Source organism: Patella vulgata, chromosome 6 (genome assembly GCF_932274485.2).
Source record: "Patella vulgata chromosome 6, xgPatVulg1.2, whole genome shotgun sequence".
Lineage (NCBI taxonomy): Eukaryota > Metazoa > Mollusca > Gastropoda > Patellidae > Patella > Patella vulgata.
This window is the reverse complement of record NC_065884.2, coordinates 12,876,796-12,897,755: the sequence shown is the minus strand read 5'-3', so window position 1 is coordinate 12,897,755 and position 20,960 is coordinate 12,876,796. Positions and strand designations below refer to the sequence as shown.

The 20,960-nt window shown below is 34.0% G+C and overlaps 1 protein-coding gene across 5 annotated transcripts in view; it reads right to left on the bottom strand.

The window, feature by feature from the left end:
• Positions 1–20,960, bottom strand: part of LOC126825250 (ankyrin repeat and SAM domain-containing protein 1A) — a 120,037-nt gene that overhangs the window by 12,490 nt on the left and 86,587 nt on the right. For 4 of the 5 annotated variants that reach the window (XM_050554822.1, XM_050554823.2, XM_050554824.2 and 1 more), the window contains 9 exons: positions 20,671–20,782; positions 19,948–20,084; positions 18,724–18,822; positions 17,021–17,188; positions 16,393–16,521; positions 15,386–15,457; positions 14,731–14,754; positions 9,699–9,785; positions 9,079–9,216 (listed from right to left, as the gene is read on the bottom strand). In XM_050554822.1, coding sequence (XP_050410779.1) covers positions 9,079–9,216; positions 9,699–9,785; positions 14,731–14,754; positions 15,386–15,457; positions 16,393–16,521; positions 17,021–17,188; positions 18,724–18,822; positions 19,948–20,084; positions 20,671–20,782 — 966 coding nt within the window. Of the gene's footprint in view, positions 1–9,078; positions 9,217–9,698; positions 9,786–14,730; positions 14,755–15,385; positions 15,458–16,392; positions 16,522–17,020; positions 17,189–18,723; positions 18,823–19,840; positions 19,892–19,947; positions 20,085–20,670; positions 20,783–20,960 lie in introns of those variants that run through there. The other variant, XM_056101613.1, reaches the window with a different exon arrangement.

Sequence of the window (20,960 nt, the reverse complement as noted above, 5' to 3'; positions counted from 1 at the left end):
GATGAGTGATATGCATTTTTAGCTAAAATATCAAATTTCTCATGGCTTAAACATACATTATGCAAGAGCTAAATCTGTCTATTGCAGGTCTTTCTTTGGGCCTGAAATGTTATCTAAATTATTAATTAGACATTAATTAACTTATCCAGACCATAATCAACTCTAGATGGCATCGCTAGCCTGCGATCTTAAGTGGATTAAACGATTAAATGGATAATCGAGACTATGCTGTTTATCGTACGGACTATAGTAATGATGACCGAGGCTAGGCAGAAATTCCATTCGTTTAGTTCTCGGTTCATAGTGGATCAATTTGAATGATAATTTTCAGCAAATTGCCTTTACGTTATCTAGTTTTTGATTATTATAGTGAGAACTGCCAACTCGTTATCGAATCTCCCATAATATATCTTTAATCCACGCTAATATATACTCAGATTGATTATTTAAGAAAACAAAATACCAACGCTAAATAACGTCACAGCTAGGACGCAACCAGATTTAAAATAGACCTATCATTATCATTTCTGTTCGCCCATAACAAAATGGTGGCAGCAGGCTTATAACATAGCAGGCAGCACCAATCGACGAAATTTCTAATCAACATATCTTTGTAAATATACTGAACGGAATTTAACCATTTTTGGACAGAGATCGAGATTCCTATTGCACTAGCAATGAGGGGGTGGGGGTGCTCATTATTTATGTATTGTAACATATAAGTGTCGCTAAGAATTGCTAATTAGTTTTTTGAATAATCTCTATCATTTTGTTCCGTTTAAAATATTTATTGTAACATATAAGTGTTGTATTGCTGATTATTTATGTATTGTAACATATAAGTGTTGTATTGCTAAGAATTGCTGACTATTTATTGTAACATAAAGGTGTTGTATTGCTAAGAATTGCTTATTTTTTTTATGTATTTTAACATATAAGTGATGCAAAGAATTTCTAACTCATTATTTGAGTAATTTCTACTACTTTGTTCAGTTCAGACTATTTATTGTAACACATAAGTGTTGCTAAGAATTGTTAATTTGTTATTTGAGTAATCTCTACCATTTTGTTCAGTTTAAACTATTTATTGTAAAAGTTGGAATGTAACAATCTCTACATGTAATACTACTTGATTTTCTAACAACTTCTGTATTCTTTTAATTGACAGTTGACTCTTGTCATCAAGTGTCTCATCTCTTAAACTTAAACTTGTTTACTAACAACCAGTCACTTGAAATCTATTCATATTATTACCAGACACTGACAGTCCTTCACCATTCTTTAATTCAACCGGGGACAATAACCCTAAACAACTTCACCCTTAATTTAGTCATCAACTTTGACCTCTGACCCAATCTATTTTGTCAATGAGATGAATCTCCGAATGAGGTAATAGACGTCCCGAGCAGCCGATTACGATGACGATGATGTGATGGGTTATAATGAGGTTTTTGTCAGTTGTCTTGTTGCAGCATCTGCTGTGTTGCCCGTCCACTTTTGTTCCAGAAGAGAATGGACACAACCCTGGTCATTGAGATCTGACCAGCCACTGGCCATTGGGTTTTATTGGTGTAGGGGAATTAATTAAAGCTGGCCTAGAGGTGTTTTGGTTGTGATGTCCACTATAATGATGTCTTGTTGTGACCGGTGAGGTGGAAGCAAGTAGTGGACAGTGGTCACTCATCTATTTATCATTCCAGCCATCTGGAACAGGTGATATTATTCGGACCTGTTGACACCATAGGGATGACCAATGAAAAATGGTCAAACACAAACTTAATGAAAACTTTAGCCTTTAGAAAGGCCACAAGGAATCGTCAATGGCCAGCCAACATTTCAATGTGGGCATATAAAAATTTACTTTCTTGGCTTTTGAAAAATAAATTATTGAAGCACAAAACAGAATGAAAAATGTTCAAATAATGAAGATATAGCTAAAAAGATATATATTTTCTACTTCTACCCACAAAAAAACTATGATCATGAACACATGATCCAATTTTTATTATGAAAGTCAGGCCGAGTTATTGTAAAAATCAAATATGTTTATCATGCTCCTGTAGGCCCTAATCAAAGAAATATTATGTTTTATAAAATCCCTCCTACCACTTCAAAGACAGGTTGCCGGGCAATGAAGAATACACCCACAGCAGCTAAGTCGACCAGGCAGGAATTATGGCTAATGAAAAGTAAATTATTGATATTTGGAATATTAAATATTTTAATACCTCTAAGTTTTATCTCAGCTTTCTACTGTAACAATAAATGAGTCATTATTTAAGGAAATGAAATGAAATGGGGTTTAACGTCCTACTGTTCTGCTCCGAACTGGGCTAATGAGGACAGTTTAAGGAAAGGTGTTGGTAACATAATCATCTGTCATTGTTATATTAAAACATATAAATCAAATTTACATTTATTTTGCACCTAATAAACTTTATGTTACAATAACAAAACACGGTCATTTTGAAGTTAAATGAAATTAAATGGGGTTTAATGTCTTACTGTTCTGCTCCGACTGGACTAACGAAGACGGGCATACGCCATACAGTGTGCTCTGACGGAAATTTTACCTGGACAGCAGCACCTCGCCCTACTATGATTTCGAATTCCAATTTCGAGAGTTTTCCCTCTCATCCAAATGACTAGACAGTGTTCCTTGTCAAATACTGAACGGAATTGAACCATTTTTGGACTGATTTTCCTATTACAGATTCACCTTTCAAAAAATTGCAGTTTACTAGTGATTCCAAATGTCCTAAAATGATTCATCAAGATTTCCTTTCAATTCCTTATATTTCTTTTCACAAACCTACCTACCTTAACCTAAAGAAAACAAGCTTCGACTTACTACTTCAAATAACAATTTTCTCCTTAGTAATTTCTTAAGTATCAAAATGTATCTTCAAATTTGTCAAAAATGAAACCGAATCCTTACTGCAATAACTCACATTGTCTCAGTCAGTAATTCGATATGTGATTTTTGGTTAATGGTTAATTTATCTTTTATTGTAACTACAATATGTGAATTAGTGTCACTCATTTATTGGTTTAGATACGAAGCCTGCAATATCGCCAAATTTACCAATGGTACAACAACGTAAACCTATCCTCAATTCTTTAATTATCTTTCTTCCTATTGGTTAGTTAATTTGACATATGTTAGTATCGGAAACGGCAAGAGAGCAGAAGTAAGTTCTGGTCACTCACTTGTTTATAAACGTATTGTTCCGTAGAGACGTGCTGCAGGCCATGAAAATGTTGTAAGGAACTGGGAGGAGCAAGATCTAACCGAGTGGAATTTCATTATCCTCCGCTCAAATAACCTCTCTTTTGGTGTGTTCTTTTGACTTTATTGTAATGGTGACCAACTAGGGGGTACCAAAAATAAATTTGGAAAGGTTGCACCACAAAAAACAAATAAAACACCAGCAGACACAGAAAAAATGTCTCGCTATTTTTGTTTCAAAAGGAATCCATTACTCCCAGGTCCTGAATAACCTGAATGAATTGAGAAAAAAAAAATTCCTGCTGTTTTGAAGAATAATCAAACATAACAATCAATTTTCGATCAACATGGTGTCCATTTCATCAAAACATCATGTCATTGTTAGCAACAAGCGATGCATTATCCATAAATAAAACGATTGTTTTGATTATGGCTGTGACACTTTAAAAGTAATAAAATGGTGGTGAATAGATTTTTGTATAGCAACTGTGACACTTGTTACTGCAGGCTATATTAATTGTATTACATGATAGGTTATTAGAATAGCTGATTACCTATCTGTATATATAATAATATTTATCATAACATCAGTTGACAAGCTGTCATTCAACACATCCTCTCATCATCATCATGGCATACACACTTTGTTTTTTTTTTTTGGTATACACACTTCGTTCGTTTATTTATGGTAAATTGTCATGGTTAATGATTATGATCTCACCATTTTAATTCAAAGGTAAATCAAAACTAGGTTCATTAATATTCTCAATGTCTTCTGATCTATGGGGGCCACATTGGTTGGTGAGTGGTGCACTGACTCATTAACAAGGTGGTCCCAGGCTCAATCAATCGATGAGTTGACTGATTATGATCACACCATTTTAATGTGATTGTGTATTAAAACCAAGGGTAAATCAAAATAAATCAAAAACAGGTTCTTCTGATATATGGGGGCGGTTGGGGGGGGGGGGCAACAGTGGCTGGCGAGTGGTGTGCTGGCTCACTAACAAGGTGGTCCCAGGTTCGATCCCAGAGTTGACTGAGAAAGTTCCTCAGGATTTTCCAGCCCAGTTTTCTTTTGACAGCGGTTAAGGATAAAGGGCCTGATTAAGAAAAGCAACAAGTCCTTCGAATGGGATGAAAATCCAAGCTTCTGCATTTACCATTGGCAGCTGATTCCCTGATAATTGGGAATAGCAACAAGAGTAGACCATAAGCACCACTGTCCGGGCAAAATTTCCCTAATATAGCACACTGCATGACATATGCTTGTTTTTCTTCATTAGTCAGGTTGGTGCAGAAAAGAAAGACTTTAAACCTCATTTTATTTCTTCTAATCTACTCAGGATTTTTATTGTGGAACCTTTGAGGTTTTTTTTGTTCACTACTGAAAGCGGTACAATTTGCTGGAATGTCCTTTGCTTTATTACAAAATCATTTTGATGATGCATGTATGTATATATTTCCCAGAATTTATTAAACTGAACCTAAAGGTATCTTTAGTAGGAAAATGATAGGGCCCACAGTAGATTCCAGCTAGAGTAGATAAACCAAAGGTGAGATGTATTATCAGATTATAGTCTATTAATACACACAGTTTGAGAGATGGGGTTTAATGTCCACTCTCACAAACTAGGTCATTTTAGGACTAACATATGGTTCAATAATTTGCTTGCATGTAGGGGTCTTCAGCAAAGGAAGGAAACCGGAGGACCCGGAGAAAACCCACGTGGTTGGACAGGTGACCCTACTCCTTGTAACATACAACCGGGGAATTGAAACCACGCCAGTTGACTCAATGACAGACCTTATGATACAGCGCGCACATGTTCAAGTTTGAAATATAATTACAAGAAAAATCTTCAATAAGAGCAGGTTAGGCCACACCCATTTGATTATTTGATCTTCAGGGTTTTAATAAATAGCCACTAGAATTGCATGAAAGATGTCATATTTAAAGGAGCTAAATCGCTAACATTTGAGACCGAGAAATTGACAAAAGTGGGTCGCAACGCATATAATACTGTAATATGAATGTATATAAACTGATTTACATTCAATGTTTTCCATTTTTACTCCAATTTCAAATCAGTTATGTTCGGCGAAACAAGCCAGCAGTCTCAAGCGAGTGCAAATTTCTAGCGTCTGGTTATTCCAGTCTACATACGCCGTTTTATTTGGCGCAATGTGTCTAGCCTCGTCCCTCGAGTCTCTTGATACAACTGGGGCTGAAGCGCATTATGGTACACGATTCGTGTACCAATGGTAAAATGTTTATTTTGTCTTAAATAATGGATATCAAAAGGCCATCTTTTTCCGGTAAGATCACAACATGAATGTTGATTTAATTTGACAAATAAATCGTGTTTTTTCAAAGTTGAAGATTTTGGATGATATTGAGTTAGAGACTTAGCTACTTTAAACTTTCAAAACTTAAAAATTGGAATTAAAATATTTTTAACAGCACAACCAAGCACTCCTGGTTTTTACATAAGTCTTTTTCCTGAAGAAATAAGAAGGAAAATTTTTACAGGTGTTTCGGAAGAACAGAAAATCAACTTAATTTTTTTTTGATGTGTCCTAAAAAGATGAGGTAATTGACATAGTGAAATGTAACCTGTTAGTATATGGGTGGGATCTACAGGTGATTGACAGGTGTTAATTATACAGGATATCATATTTTACCTGTATGTTTATATAGTGTCAGTATATACCTGCTATATAGGTATTTTATTACTTATATTTGAAACAAACTGGATGATATAATGACATGCTACTGATAAAGACTGTCATGATAAGTGTTATATTATGATAAAAGTTAACTATGGGTGTAATTGCCTCATATATTTAGTTTCCTATATGATATAAACAATTCAGCGCCGATGATAATTTGTTGATAATTAAGTGGGTAAGATCCTTAAACAGGCCATTTTTTTTTAAATCCGATTCAATCGAAGGACACATATTAGATTCATCACATGTACATGTATTAAGAGAGAGAGAGAGTAATGTAAGTAATGTAAGTTGTTTTAATAGTGTGTCACCATGACAATATAAAATATTACATTACTCAGATATACAACCAACACCCTATTGTTTACAATATAACATGCAACTTAAACAGACATTACGTAGAGATACATTAAATATAACACCTTATTCCTATGTATTGCAGAGATAACATTCAAATTATTTCTTAAAGTCATGATTCACTATTGGCATTTTTCGCTAAAATGTTGAATTTCTCACGGCTTTTTATACGTACTGATTATTTAACATTTAATTAAAGATACATTAGTTAAGAGTTTAATAAAGAGTTGGTCATTCTTGCTATAATAATTGAAAAATAGTTGATAAAAAAAGAAAATATTGAAAATTTCATTAAAATTACTTCATTCTCAGCCAAGTTATCATTGTTTGTAGTTTTGACAAGATGTGTGCACAGTGGTAACCAGGGCACTGGTATAATCGGGACTAAGCCTCACTTTCCCATTTTTAAATTAAATTTTTAAATGGCAAACCGTTTTAATCTAGTTAAAATCTTGAGTATCTGATGCCATTGAGAGTCGATTATGGTCTTGTTTTGTTAATAAATGTCTAATTAATAGTTTATATAACAATTCAGGCCTAAAGAAAGACAAACAATAGGCAGATTTAGCTCTTACATAATGTATGTTTAATTAAAAAAAATCAAAATATCAACACTAGATAACCTCTGGGATAGGATTCAATTGGATTTGAAATAGGCCTATCAACAAAATCACGGTGGGCTTATTACATAAAGAGCAGCATATTTAAATTCCACATATCTTTGTAAATACTGAACGAAAATGAACCATTTTTGGACCGATTTTCTTATTAGGAACTCATCTTTTACAAGGGATTCTATAGCTATTAAAACACACATTCGGAATGTTTAAAGTTGTATAGAATATTAGAATTTTCAAAACCTCATGAAAGGGTTAATCTTTCTCCTGTCATTTCTATAAGATGATTTAAAACACATTTCATGAATTTGTAGCCTACCAGAAATTTTAATTGAAATGTCCCTTTGGCATAGATAGATAATGTACACTAAGTATATGTTTTGTGTTGACAATATGTATACAAGAGTTCATGGGAAAACATACTTATATAACATTATATATATATATATATGGAAGTCCTTATGTTAATGGGTACATACATGTACATATAATTCACACTTAATCCACTATGTGTAACGTATTATAAACATGGGTTGCCAGGCAATAACACTAACAGATACACACCAGTAGTATATACAAGAACACAAGTTTATTGCTGGGAATTTCTAGTTGACTAAATCCTCGATAAAAAAGAGTAGACACTGTTCCCCGGCAGGCCCTCTGTCCTGCACCAGTGACAAGGGGAAATCAGGCTGGAAAATTCCCAAGAACTCTCTCGGCCAGCACAAGGATTGAACCCTATTCCCTTGGATCCTCGATATTCTACAGACATACCCTTTATAAAATCAGGGACCTTATTCGTGACAACTAAATACCCATGTTTCAATGGCAAGGCACTAAAATCATAGCAAAGATATCAGCTCTTGGGCCAATGTAAAGGCTGTATTCTTAAAAAAAAAAAACTTATTTTAAGTATTCTTGGATAAAGCCTAAGCTAAAACTGTCTATAACAAGCCAACAGTGAGGCTGATGTCCCCCGCCGAAATTGCAAAATAAATAGATGACACATATTAATTAATCGCACATTTATTTTTTTCACTAAGTTTCATCACTCTCTATCAGATAGAATCAAGATTATCTTGTCCCAAACCATCGACAAATGAAATCGATTAGCTCTGCTTAGCTTCAGCTCGAAATGTTAATTATTGAACTCAGTCAAGACATTCACCTAATGAACATCTACATATACATCAAGTTTAAACATTCACCTAATAGACACCTGTGCCAAGTTTGAACATTCTACCTCAATTAGAAGGAGAGTTATTGTGTTCCAAAGTTTCTACCAATCAAATTGCTTATCACTCTGCTTACCCTCAGCAAAAAATGTTCATTATCGAACTTAGTTAAGGTATTCATATAATAAATCTATACACCAAGTTTCATCAATCTCACTTAATTAGAACTAAAGTTATCGTGTCCCAAAGCATCAACCAATCAAATTGCTTATCTCTGCTTACCCTAAGCGGAAAATGCTCATCTTCGAACTCCATCAAGGCATTGACCTACTCAACACATACACCAAGTTTGAACATTCTAGCTCAATTAGGAAGAGAGTTATCGTGCCCCAAAGTATCAACCAATCAAATTGCTTATCTCTGCTTACCCTAAGCGGAAAATGCTCATCTTCGAACTCCATCAAGGCATTGACCTAATAAACACATACACCAAGTTTGAACATTCTAGCTCAATTAAAAGTTATCGTGTCCCAAAGCATCAACCAATCAAATTGCTTATCTCTGCTTACCCTAAGCGGAAAATGCTCATCTTCGAACTCCATCAAGGCATTGACCTAATCAACACATACACCAAGTTTGAATATTCTAGCCCAATTAGGAAGAGAGTTATCGTGTCCCAAAGCATCAACCAATCAAATTGCTTATCTCTGCTTACCCTAAGCGGAAAATGCTCATCTTCGAACTCCATCAAGGCATTGACCTAATAAACACATACACCAAGTTTGAACATTCTAGCTCAATTATGAAGAGAGTTATTGTGTCCCAAAAAGTGTGACGGACAGACAGACGGACAGACAGAAGGACAGACAGACAGACAGACAGACAGACGGACGAACCCATTTTAATAGTCCCCTGCTTTCTTCGAAAGGCGGGGGACAAAAATAATCTTATTAAATAGAATACTTACTCGACTCCGCACACTGAATACGTGACAATAATGTTTAGCCGTTTCTCGGTCTTTCGTTATATAGGCAAAGAAATTCATGTGCTCGGAATCCTGACAGGCACAGAAAATATTAGCTATTTCATGATCACAGATAACTTTCTGAAAAATAAAAAAAAAAAACAATAAAACATTAAATTATTATTAATTATATTGTCAATAGTGAATAAATTTACAAACCAAAACTATTTTTAAAACTGTTATATTGATTACTCTCTGTGAATGTAAATAAATGTAAACTCTGTGAATGTAAATGTAAACTCTGTGAATGTAAATGTAAACTCTGTGAATGTAAATAAATGTAAAATCTGTGAATGTAAATAAATATAAACTCTGTGAATGTAAACAAATGTAAAATCTGTGAATGTAAAATCTGTGAAATCTGTCAATGTAAATAAATGTAAACTCTGTGAATGCAAATAAATGTAAACTCTGTGAATGTAAATGTAAACTCTGTGAATGTAAATGTAAACTCTGTGAATGCAAATAAATGTAAACTCTGTGAATGTAAATAAATGTAAACTCTGTCAATACAAATAAATGTAAACTCTGTAAATGTAAATAAATGAATAATCTATGCATACCTTAGACTTAGCATCTATAAATTTTACTCCTCTGTATGATATGGATAACATTATAGTTGGAATCTTAGCAATAACATCCGTGGATTTCTGGAAATATACAACACATTAATTGAATAAATACTGAAAACACAAAACATTATTGAATATTCCAAAGTCCAAAACATTAATGTAATAAATACTCTGAAGTCTAAAACACTAATTTAATAAATACTCCAATGACTATAACATTAATGTAATAAATACTCTGAAGTCTAAAACACTAATTTAATAAATACTCCAATGACTATAACATTAATGTAATAAATACTATAAAGTCCAAAACACTAATGCTCCTTAATTTATTCCATTTATTTATGCTTTTTAATTCCATTGACTTATACTTTTCTATTTGGAAACATTCAGGATATTACTATTAGAAATCCATTCTTTTAAAGTTTTGATAAAAGAAACAATTTGGATGTTAGAAAAAATTAAAACTACAGGATATTTGTCTGAAAGATCCAGAATTAAATACTATTTAATTCTGAAAAAAAAAAAAATAATAATTCAGGAAAATGCTTTTTTCTAACACTGACAATTGATTGAACATGAACTGTGCAATAAATACAACACAAACCTTGGGTCTTTAGAAGAAATTCAAAGTCAATTTGACATTACATGCAAGTAGTTAAACCAGTTCGACACATTGATATATGAAAGGCGGCCATGTTTTTTAACTGCTGAACTGCTTCCAATGATAAATGTATTTCTGCGAGTCTTTTGTCCTACATCATCAGTTTTATCATGTTTTTGATAAATTAATCTTGACAACAAGGAATCAACTAACAGTCTTAGAAGTTAGAAAAATGAGCTGGAGAGAAGGAGACAGATCCATTTTGTTACGTGCTTGTTTTATTATTAATTTTTGATTCGACTCAAGATTTACTGCCAAAAGATTCGAGAATCGTTGAACCGTGAGTGTCTTCTTAAAGCTTTACGGTTGATTGGGCACAGGACACATTTTTCACAGCGATAGCTGCAATCGGTCTAAAATAATAAATCTTAAATTCAATGATGCAAGCCTAACTTTCTTCATCAGTAACATAAGGTCCCATTTCTAATTGATTTCACACAGCTTATCCATCATCACCGATCACTTTTACGTAAATTTTGGAGTCTCGTGTTTTTTTGATGTGTCGCGAGAGGAAATGAATGAGTGGATGGTAGAAAGAATAATGAAGGCTGTATGTTTATTGTTAAGCCAAGTGGACAAGAGTCATGTCAATTCTTCTTCAACTTATTTGCTACAGAAAGAAAAATGAGATTAATAATCCGTCGTGCTATGAGTGTTTTCTCTTATCTGGGGCCAATTCTTTCTAATGCTTAACTAAATGTTGCGTGAAGTAATTGTGAAGATGGGGTCATACAGTGGGGAACGCTAACAATGCCTACTCTCGCTTAAAGAATGATCTCTTAAATTTTCGTTTGTTTCAAAAAAATGGCTAATTATTGGAATACAATTAATCGAAACGTCCAATCTTGAAAGTTGAGAAAGATGATTAATTACATACAGTTTGCTGTCAATCGTCAGGAGTTTCTCCACGGAATATTTGTTGACCTATGTCCTTGTCCCTAACAGTTAAAGAAAAGACCACTCAAAAGCAGATGCCTGGACTCCGACAGTCATTGTGTAAGTGATGTGTAATAGCCTGAAACTACTAATAAACAACTTTTGCTGACCGTCAAAACCATTGTTTTATTCCAATAAAGTACTAAGCGCCAAAATTATGATTAATGAGTTATTGAGTCATATTGGTACCATTCTTCAATACTATTGTTTTGTGGTACTAAACAAGTTAATCTGAATCATCACTTCTGCCAGACTCTTAATTCCCTAACCACTTTTTATATTAGTCATGTGGCATTCAAAAAGTCAAACAATTCAGTTTTTACCATTTTTTGAAAAATCCCCATGGGTGGTCAATTTTGATTATTAAAAACTTTCATTCATTAAATTTTACTTTGGGAAAATTATATGGTACACAAATGAAATAAATTTGACAACGAATATCAAAGTATCTGAAACAGTTGCTTTTTTAAAATTATTTAATAGATGAAATCAAGAAAGTATTTCACAAGCCCTTCTTTGTAGTCATTTTACAAAAGACGATATTGGGGGAAGCGAATTAAAGAGGCATTAACACTTTGTAGATTTTTGACAGTCGTTAAATATACAATTTTCAATTTGCTGTGATTTGACAAACACTTACATCGGATTGTTCAGTTTAGACTATAATAGAAATTTACAACAAATATGTCATTCTGTAGCTGATGTGGCAAATCCCTTAATCTAAAAGTGTAGGATAACCGCACCACACACAAACAGAAAGCCAGAAGACAAACATGCAGATGTTATGAGCAATACACAATAAAACCGTCATTAAATCAAGTGAATGGATCCAGGATGAGATGAAAGTAACAATGTCTTTAAATAGCAGTTTAGTAGAATGTTTTAAGCTATTAATCATATTAATTTTATTAGCTTTTGCAAAATTTTTTCGTGGAGATTGACGTAAACATATAAATAACAAGATATTTTTATAAATCTTAAAGCAAAGCATATTTCATAATAAAACCACATGGACTAGAAACCATTGTTCAACTGTTCAATAATAATACTACATGTAGGCCGTTCCGTTCTCTATTATAAATAACTTTTCCTTATTTCAATTAATCACATTCCCCACGTTATTTACCCAAAGTTGTGCATCATAAAAACGAATTGCACCACACGACCACATACAAGGATGTGTTCCGGTACTGCCACAAACAAATGACAACTTTTGTGAGGATTTCTCATGTCATAAACTTGACAGATGTGAAGATATAATAAGCATTGTGGAAGATTGAAAGTAATAAAAAGTCTAAGCTAATAACAAATAATCATAACATTTGTCATCTTCTAATCCCATTCATTATATTCTATGATAATAACAACTACAGCACTCTTGATTAACAGCGAGAGAGAGAGAGAGAGAGAGATGGGGTTTAACTCCACTTGACACAAAATAGATCATTTTGGGACTAACATATGGTTTAATTTTATTTCAATAATTCGCTTGCGCATAGGGGTTTTTAGCAGTGGGAGCAAACCGGAGGACCCGGTGAAAACCCACGAGGTTGAACAGGCACTCCTTGTCACGTACAACCGGGGATTCGAAACCACGTCAGTTGACTCAATGACAGGCCTTATGATACAGCGCGCATGTGTTAAACATTCGACCATCCTCCCCCCCCCCCCTTGATTAACAACTATATCAATTGTTGACATAAAGATTCATAACAACTCAACATAAACAATACTAGAAATCAATGTCATTGTACATTTCATTTTATTTTATTTAAAGATGCATTATGTAAGATTTAGATAAAGAGGTGACCGTTTTTGCTAAAAAAAGTTCAACACTAATAATGAAAAATGAAAATAATGAAGATTTCATTCAAATTAATTTATTCTGAGCCAAGTTATCACTGTTTGTAGTTTTGACAAGATGTGTGCATAGTGGTAACCAGGGTACTGGTATATTCAAGACTTAGCCTCGCTATCCCATTTTTAAATGAAATTTTTAAATGGCGAACCGTTTTAATCTAGTTAAAATCTCGAGTATCCGATGCCATCGAGAGTTGATTATGGTCTTGTTTTGTTAATAAATGTCTAATTAATAATTTAGATAACATTTCAGGCCTGAAGAAAGACCTGCAATAGGCAGATTTAGCTCTTGCATAATGTATGTTTAAAGATCTATTATGTAAAATTTAGATAGAGAGGTGATCTTTTTTGCTATAATAGTTCAAAATAGATAATGCAAAATTAATATATTTAAAAAGGTTCTTGATTGTCAAGGACCATTGCTACAATAATAAACAAAGTCTTGGCTATCCATTTTGACATTAAATTATTAAATAGCGGTTGTGTTTTAATCCATTCAAAATCAGGGCCATCGGTTGGTCTAGAGAGTTGATTATGATGAAACAAAATGAAATGAAATGGGGTTTAATGTTCTAATTTTATGGGCTAATGAAGACACAGGAGCTTGATTTTTTTATTGTCCCATCCGAATGACTAGAATCTTAGAATCTTCTGTCCTCCGCATATCTCTGAAGAAAAGCCTACGGCTCAGCTAATAACATCTTAAGTCAGAAAAAAACCCAGCCTGAAATAGGCTGATTTAGCTCCTACATAATGCATCTTTAAATCAAACACATCAAATTACAACATCTTAACATCCAGTGGCTAATCACAAATTGACATTTTAGTCTATCTCAGGATCATACAAGCAACAACATCTTACAATAAGTGATATGATTTCAATTTGTGTCTTATTAATCACTGACAAGGACCGACAAGACCTTTGGACCGACAAGACCTTTTTGACATTAGCGACAAAAGTATCGAAAAAAGTAACCAACAAGGAAAGATATGTCATAAATGTAGAATCTACACATCATATCAAAAATTTATGGATAATTTAAATTTTGACAAAGTGACATAATACCAATAACAAAGAACAATTTATAAAATCCACAGACAAGAGTAGATAATGGTAACTATGTCATATGCCGCATAAAAAAGGGCAAAATAATGCTCACTGGTTCTAGTCAAGTCAGTGATCAGAAAGACCGTGAATTTCAGTTTATAATAATCACATTGAAACTATTCTAAAATTAAATATTGCATCTACGTGTATTGATCCAATCATCATTAACCAACCATGCACAGACGTTTTAATCATAAATACACACATCTTATTAAATCGGTGTATAAAAAAATATCACAAAAAATCACGACAATTACAAAATCATACTTTTTCACAATCACCAAAGAAGCAAGTTGCATTTTTCAATTAAAACAACAATTTTTTAAAAGAAAACTTTGAATGCCCTTTTGCCATATTCTTACACCCGAGTGAGGTGCATTCAATATTTTCTTTTTCTAAATAATTAATGAAATAATGATGACAGTTGATATACACACACAGTTAGTTTAACTAACCTTTAATTTCCTTCGTAATCTTTGCTATGGGAGGTAATAAACAATGAAATATCAATTCATGGTCTAAGGGAGACAACTATTTACTAAGTTCTCACTATGTTTTTACTAATTTCTATCTTCATTAGCCCAGTAGCAGAATTGAAGCATGTTAAGCTTCCACTTCATTTGATTACGACTTTAGTAAGAAGTGAACTCAGCTAAAGTCTATCAAAAATCACAATGCTATTATCTTTACAGATACATTTGTGCTCAAACATAATATGATGCATATTCTCCTAACTTGCATATATGAGTGTATTGATGTCAAGGCAATATCCTGCACAGTAAAATAAGTGGGGGAAGGGAGATAACTCCATTTACAAGACAGACAAATTTGATGGTTCAGAGCAATAATATTCAGTTGAATGACAACAAACTGAGTCTGCCACTCCAGTCAATGCCGATAACAGATGAGGTGTAGGTAGAATTATGATGTTATTAAGCATGGAGAACTTGTTCGAAATTCTTCTGCTTAACTGAATACCAAAAATTCAATTCCAGAATGTTCAGTCACGTATCCCTAATGTCTTCAGTTCCAAAACTGTGACCCAAGACACAGCGTGTATCCTAGTGATATAGACTGTGGTTACTAATGACTGTGATAAAGATTTCTTACCTTTAATTTAGCTATCCCTTCCTGAGTTGATTCAGGCCCATTGAGCTCTTTTACAAGGGTTGAACCAAGATACTGAAATATTATTATAATTAAACAATTAGTTCACCAAATTAATCAGTCGATTGTTAAATTTTCAATATATATAAATTAGGTTTCATTTTATTTTCAGGCTATAAGACTTAATGAAAGAAGATCAGGACGATTGTTTGGGAGATGATGTCAACTTGTGGAGAAGACCAGGCCAATACCACTAACAAGGGGGAAACCAGGCTGTAAAACACAGAGGAACTTTCTTGGCCGATACTACAATGGAACCGAGGGACCTGCTAGTTAGTGACAAGTAAAAGAGAGAGAGAAATTGGGTTAAACGTCCACTTGACACAAACCAGGTAATTTAGAGACTAACATATGGTTCAGTATTATTTTAATAATTTGCTTGCGCGTAGGGGTCTTTAGAAGTGGGAGGAAACAGGAGGACCTAAATAAAACCCACGAGGTATGACAATTGTTAAACCATCACCCACCCCACCCCCAATGAGCTTATAGCTTATATCTAAGGGTCTTCTTTGATTGGCATTTAGTAATTGAACATATTAACACAAGGTACAATTTTATGGATACAGAGAGAGAGAGAGAGAAATGGGGTTTAACGTCCACTCGACACAAACTAGGTCATTTCGGAACTAACATATGGTTTAATTTTATTTACATAATTCGCTTGCGCATAGGGGTACTTTAGCAGTGGGAGGAAACTGGAGGACCCGGAGAAAACCCACGAGGTTGGACAGGCGACCCTACTCCTTGTCACGTACAACCTGGGATTCGAAACCACGCCAGTCGACTCAATGACAGACTTTATGATACAGCGCGCGCATGCTAAACACTCAGCCATCCAACCCCCCAAATATGGATACACAATTACTGAGTTTAATACTAAGCGACGTTTCGACGAGGATACTCTTGTATTTATCAAGCAAATGATCTAAAGGTTGTTTTAAAATACGTACCTGTGAGGTATAATTACAACATCCTTTAATTAATACTTCTGGTCGATGTCGCCATTGTCGTATTGAGCCGGTAGTATGAGCTAAATGCGGAGGTCGAATATGTATTGTGCTATCCTTGATACTTTGACCCTTTAATGAAAAGAAAAGAAAATTTATTAATATAAAAAATTGTTTGCAACCATGTAAATAATGAAACACAGATTTGACAGAGTTTTATCTTCAACTGATTACTATTATAGATATTTAGCCATTTTATTTTGTCAAAAGGACCAAGCAGCTAAATGACTTCTCAAAAACATCCCAATTAGAGGATCTACATGTTGTCTGTTTTAAACGATGAGGTGGTATCTCAAAAACAGATTATCTTTTTTTAAAGGGGGATACTAAAAATATAACGTATCAAATATGAAGACTAGATTATCTTTTTTTAAAATTAAAACATTAAATCTGACGATTATCTTTTAAAGGGGGATACTAAAAATATAACGCATTAAATCTCAAGAGTAGATTATCCTTTTTAAAGGATGACACTAAAATCTCAGAATGAACTGTTTAGCTACTATTACTCAGGTGAATAAAGTAAAACCTATATTCTACACTGAAGTATTCAATATATGAAAGAACCCACCTGTTTTCCACTGTCATCGCTTTCCTGACCATCCATCATAAGTAAAGGATTTTGAGGAGGTTCATCTGATTCATCAGAAAGTCGAGATCGTACCCCTGTATAATCTTTATATAAATCTATATGTTCAAACGGTGAACTCACTTCATCACCAGGGTCAATGATTAAGGTCTGAAATATCAAAATGAATAAATGAAACCATATAGAAACACATTATAATATTTGGAGATGCTCATATTAAGAGCAGACAGTTAGCTTATGATTTGATGTAATCTGATTAAAATACAGATCTATATTTCATTTCGTTTTTTTATACATTCGATGGCCTACACTACATGAAGACCTGACAAGTTGTACTCGAAGGTCGTGTCAAGGGTCGTACAAGCGACTTTTGACCCCTATGACGTCAGACATTGATTAATCAATCAGCGTTGGCGTTTCTAGTGATGTACCCACAGTTCTTTGCATGGGACGCCAAGAAGTTGCCGTAACAGACTGTTTCATTGGCTTATCCATCAATTCAAAGAAAAACGCCAGATCCTAGTGTAGTAAAGACAAGTAAAACGAAATTTTGATCTGTAAAAAACAAAATGAAATAAGATCTGTGTTTTAATCAAATTGATGTACATGTGGATCTATTTTTATTTTTAAATGTATTTATCTATCGTAAACATAGAAGTATTTATACTTTATCTACAAATATATCTAAACATCAATCAATATATTGACATGTACAAGTATATTAGGTTATTTGCAATAAACGAATACCGGTAGCTTTTCTGAGAAATTTTTCTCTAATGCACAAATTCATCATTGTTTAAGCCTAGATTACAACCCGCCGTACATGCTAATACGAGCAGTCTACGGGAGAAATTTTAGTAAACCTGTGTGTAAGACTTACGCGTCACTTGCGTGTGCTCAGCACCATAAAGATCACAGACTGGCCGTACAGACTGTTGGTCCTGCACATACGAAATTTTCACCCTGTTTATTGCAGCTGGTCTGCGAGCTACCAAACCCTAGGATCTGCACGTTTCAAACCACATACGGCCGGTTGTGAGCTAAGCTTAAAGTCTCTTGAGTGTTATTTTACAATATTATAAAAGTTGAATCTCTAATATGATCATCACTCCAAAGATGGTTCAATTCCATTCAGTATTTACAAAGATATGCTGAACTTAAATTCTATTTATCTATGCTGCTCCCCATGTTAATGGCGCACTCTACTTCTTCTATTAGATATTCTACAGTAAATAGAAACACGCTGCATTTACACTTGGCCGTGGAATGTGTACCGCACTCGGAACTGTTCCAGGCCACGATAAAATTCAAGAAATTGCAATGTTTACATTGGTATGCAATAACCTGAAACCATGCCTGGCATGCTAAATGTGGAACTCTTCACTGAAACATTAATTTCAGTCAAAGGGTCAAACTTAACGCTAACTTATACGCAGAAATCCGTAAGAGAACCGTTCTGAGACCAGATATCATTTACAATACGAAAATTTCCCCATGCCGTACTGAGAACAGTGCCAAGACCACCCCACTTCAGTGGTTCCAATTAGCACAGTTCTCACTACGGCACAGTTGTGTTTGATCCATTTACACTACAAAAATATCAACCGCTCTGCTCTCAGGACCGTTCCTGGCACGCTTAAAATTAATAATGTAAACAGGGTTATAGTGATAAGTAAATATCTTACAGGTGTCTGGTTATTTGTTTCTTTAATATCAGGTAATGGTCGATCACCGAGTGATGCTAATATACGTCGTCTATGTCCAACAGATGAAATATCTAATACCTGTAACAACAATCAGTATAATTATTATCAAATATCCCGGTTGACATTAGCCCAGTCGGTGCAGCAATGTACGACGCTAAACCCCATTTCATTTCATTATCAAATATCATGTAAAATCTACTGACAGATCAATTACATACACAAGTCATTTATAGCACGGCTTCCATGAGTTAACAAGTTTAACCAGAGACCAAAGGCCGAGGGGTTAAACCTGTTAACGAATGAAGCGTGCTATAAATGACTTGTAACATTGACAACTGCTCAACATGCTTATTGTTATTGCACAGAAACCCACCCCACTTCTCTATATGATTTCTACTAAAACAAGTGTAAACCAGCAAAAGTGTGCAATAACATTGAACATGTCTAGTTATTACACGGTTAAGCTCCACCCAATCTACTAGAGGGAAAGTAATTTGCTTACTCAACGAAAAGAACAAAGGAAGATTTCCCATCCATGTTACAAAGACAAATACCCAGTAGATATATTCTTTGAATGACATTTAGTAGTTGGAACATAATAACATACTTTTATGGAATAACAATTACTATGGTAATTGTTATTGCATAAAAGTGTAATATTTGACCCAGTAGATATAACTACTGTTCATTTATTAACTAAAACCAATACCCAGATATTACTATTTATTCTATATTAACTAAAACAAATACTCAGTAGATATTACTACATCTAGTTTAAACCCTACACTGTTTTCTTTTCATTCAAAAGATCACGTAATCAAATATTCAGAATAAAACTGTTAAGACTGGTAATTTAGTTAGTCCATTTATAGCAATTCCCCTTTTTCCCTTTTCCCTCCTTTGGAAGGTCAACTATTGTTGACTTTTGGTTCTTGAAACAAAGAAAATTCAAAACAACCGTTGTAGACAGAATTATGGGTCTGATCCCTGCAACTTGAAACAGGAGTTATTTCCCTTGTAACCTCAAGTCAAATCCATTCTTTGCGTAAAATACCGGTAAGATTTTGTGTTTATTACCAGAAGGAACAAAACTTACTGTAGAGAGTTCCAGCTCCCATAATTTAACAACTCCTTCCATGGAATCATAGCCGTGTAAAATACCGGTAAGATTTTGTGTTTATTACCAGAAGGAACAAAACTTACTGTAGAGAGTTCCAGCTCCCATAATTTAACAACTCTTTCCATGGAATCATAGCCGTGAGATTTAAACGTATCCCAATAATCCTCTAATTGGATTGTTTTTAACCATTCTTCTACTGATGCTGGTAAATTATTCTGATCTAAAAAAATAAGTAAAAAAATTTAAAAAAAAAAACCCAAACTTTTTTTTTTCAAATAAAAACATTAAACAGTATCATTTTGTTATCATCTGTTCTGTTCTACAAAAAAATCTGAAAATAAAAAAAAAACATCTTACGACAAGACAACTAGTAGAAACTTATTTTTATCAACTGTAAAGCCTAACCTGTTATTTCCAGACCTAACCAGGCAAGTAAGACATTGACTTGTTAACCTGTAGTTCCTGTGTTTGATCCAAGTGTTGGTTGATAAAGGTCATCGGGATTTTCTGGTGTGGTTCCCTCATGTCAGGGATGCAAGACGGTGGGTCTGGCAAGAGACAACATATAGTTGTTCGAATGGGACACAAAGACGAAGTGCTGTGTACACGTAAATGAATGCTTGGCATATGGAATTTAATATAAGAGTAAGCCGTAGCATCGCTGCCCAGGCAAAATTTCCCTCATAGCACAGTGTATGCCGATGCCTGTCTTCATTAGCGCAGTCGGAGCAGAACAGTAGGACGTTAAACACCCATTTTATTTCATTACCAGACCTGATTGTATTTATTCAAAATGTTTTAAATACCTATAGGTTGAAGAGATGGTAATAATTTTGCAGAATCAAGGATTTTTTTCCTGTGTTCGACAACTTTGATACCAATTGATTCCAATTCACTATCTTCTAATATAGAATTACCCTGAAACAAAAAGTGTAAAATACACAACATGTGGCAATCAGAATAAGATTATGTAGGCCTGTTTTATTAGCCCAGTTGGTGCAACCACCCCTTGTCTAAATGACAGATCTTATGATCTAAAGACCTTTTGGGCACCCACCCCTGTGGCTGGAGTTTAACGTTCACTCAACACAAACTA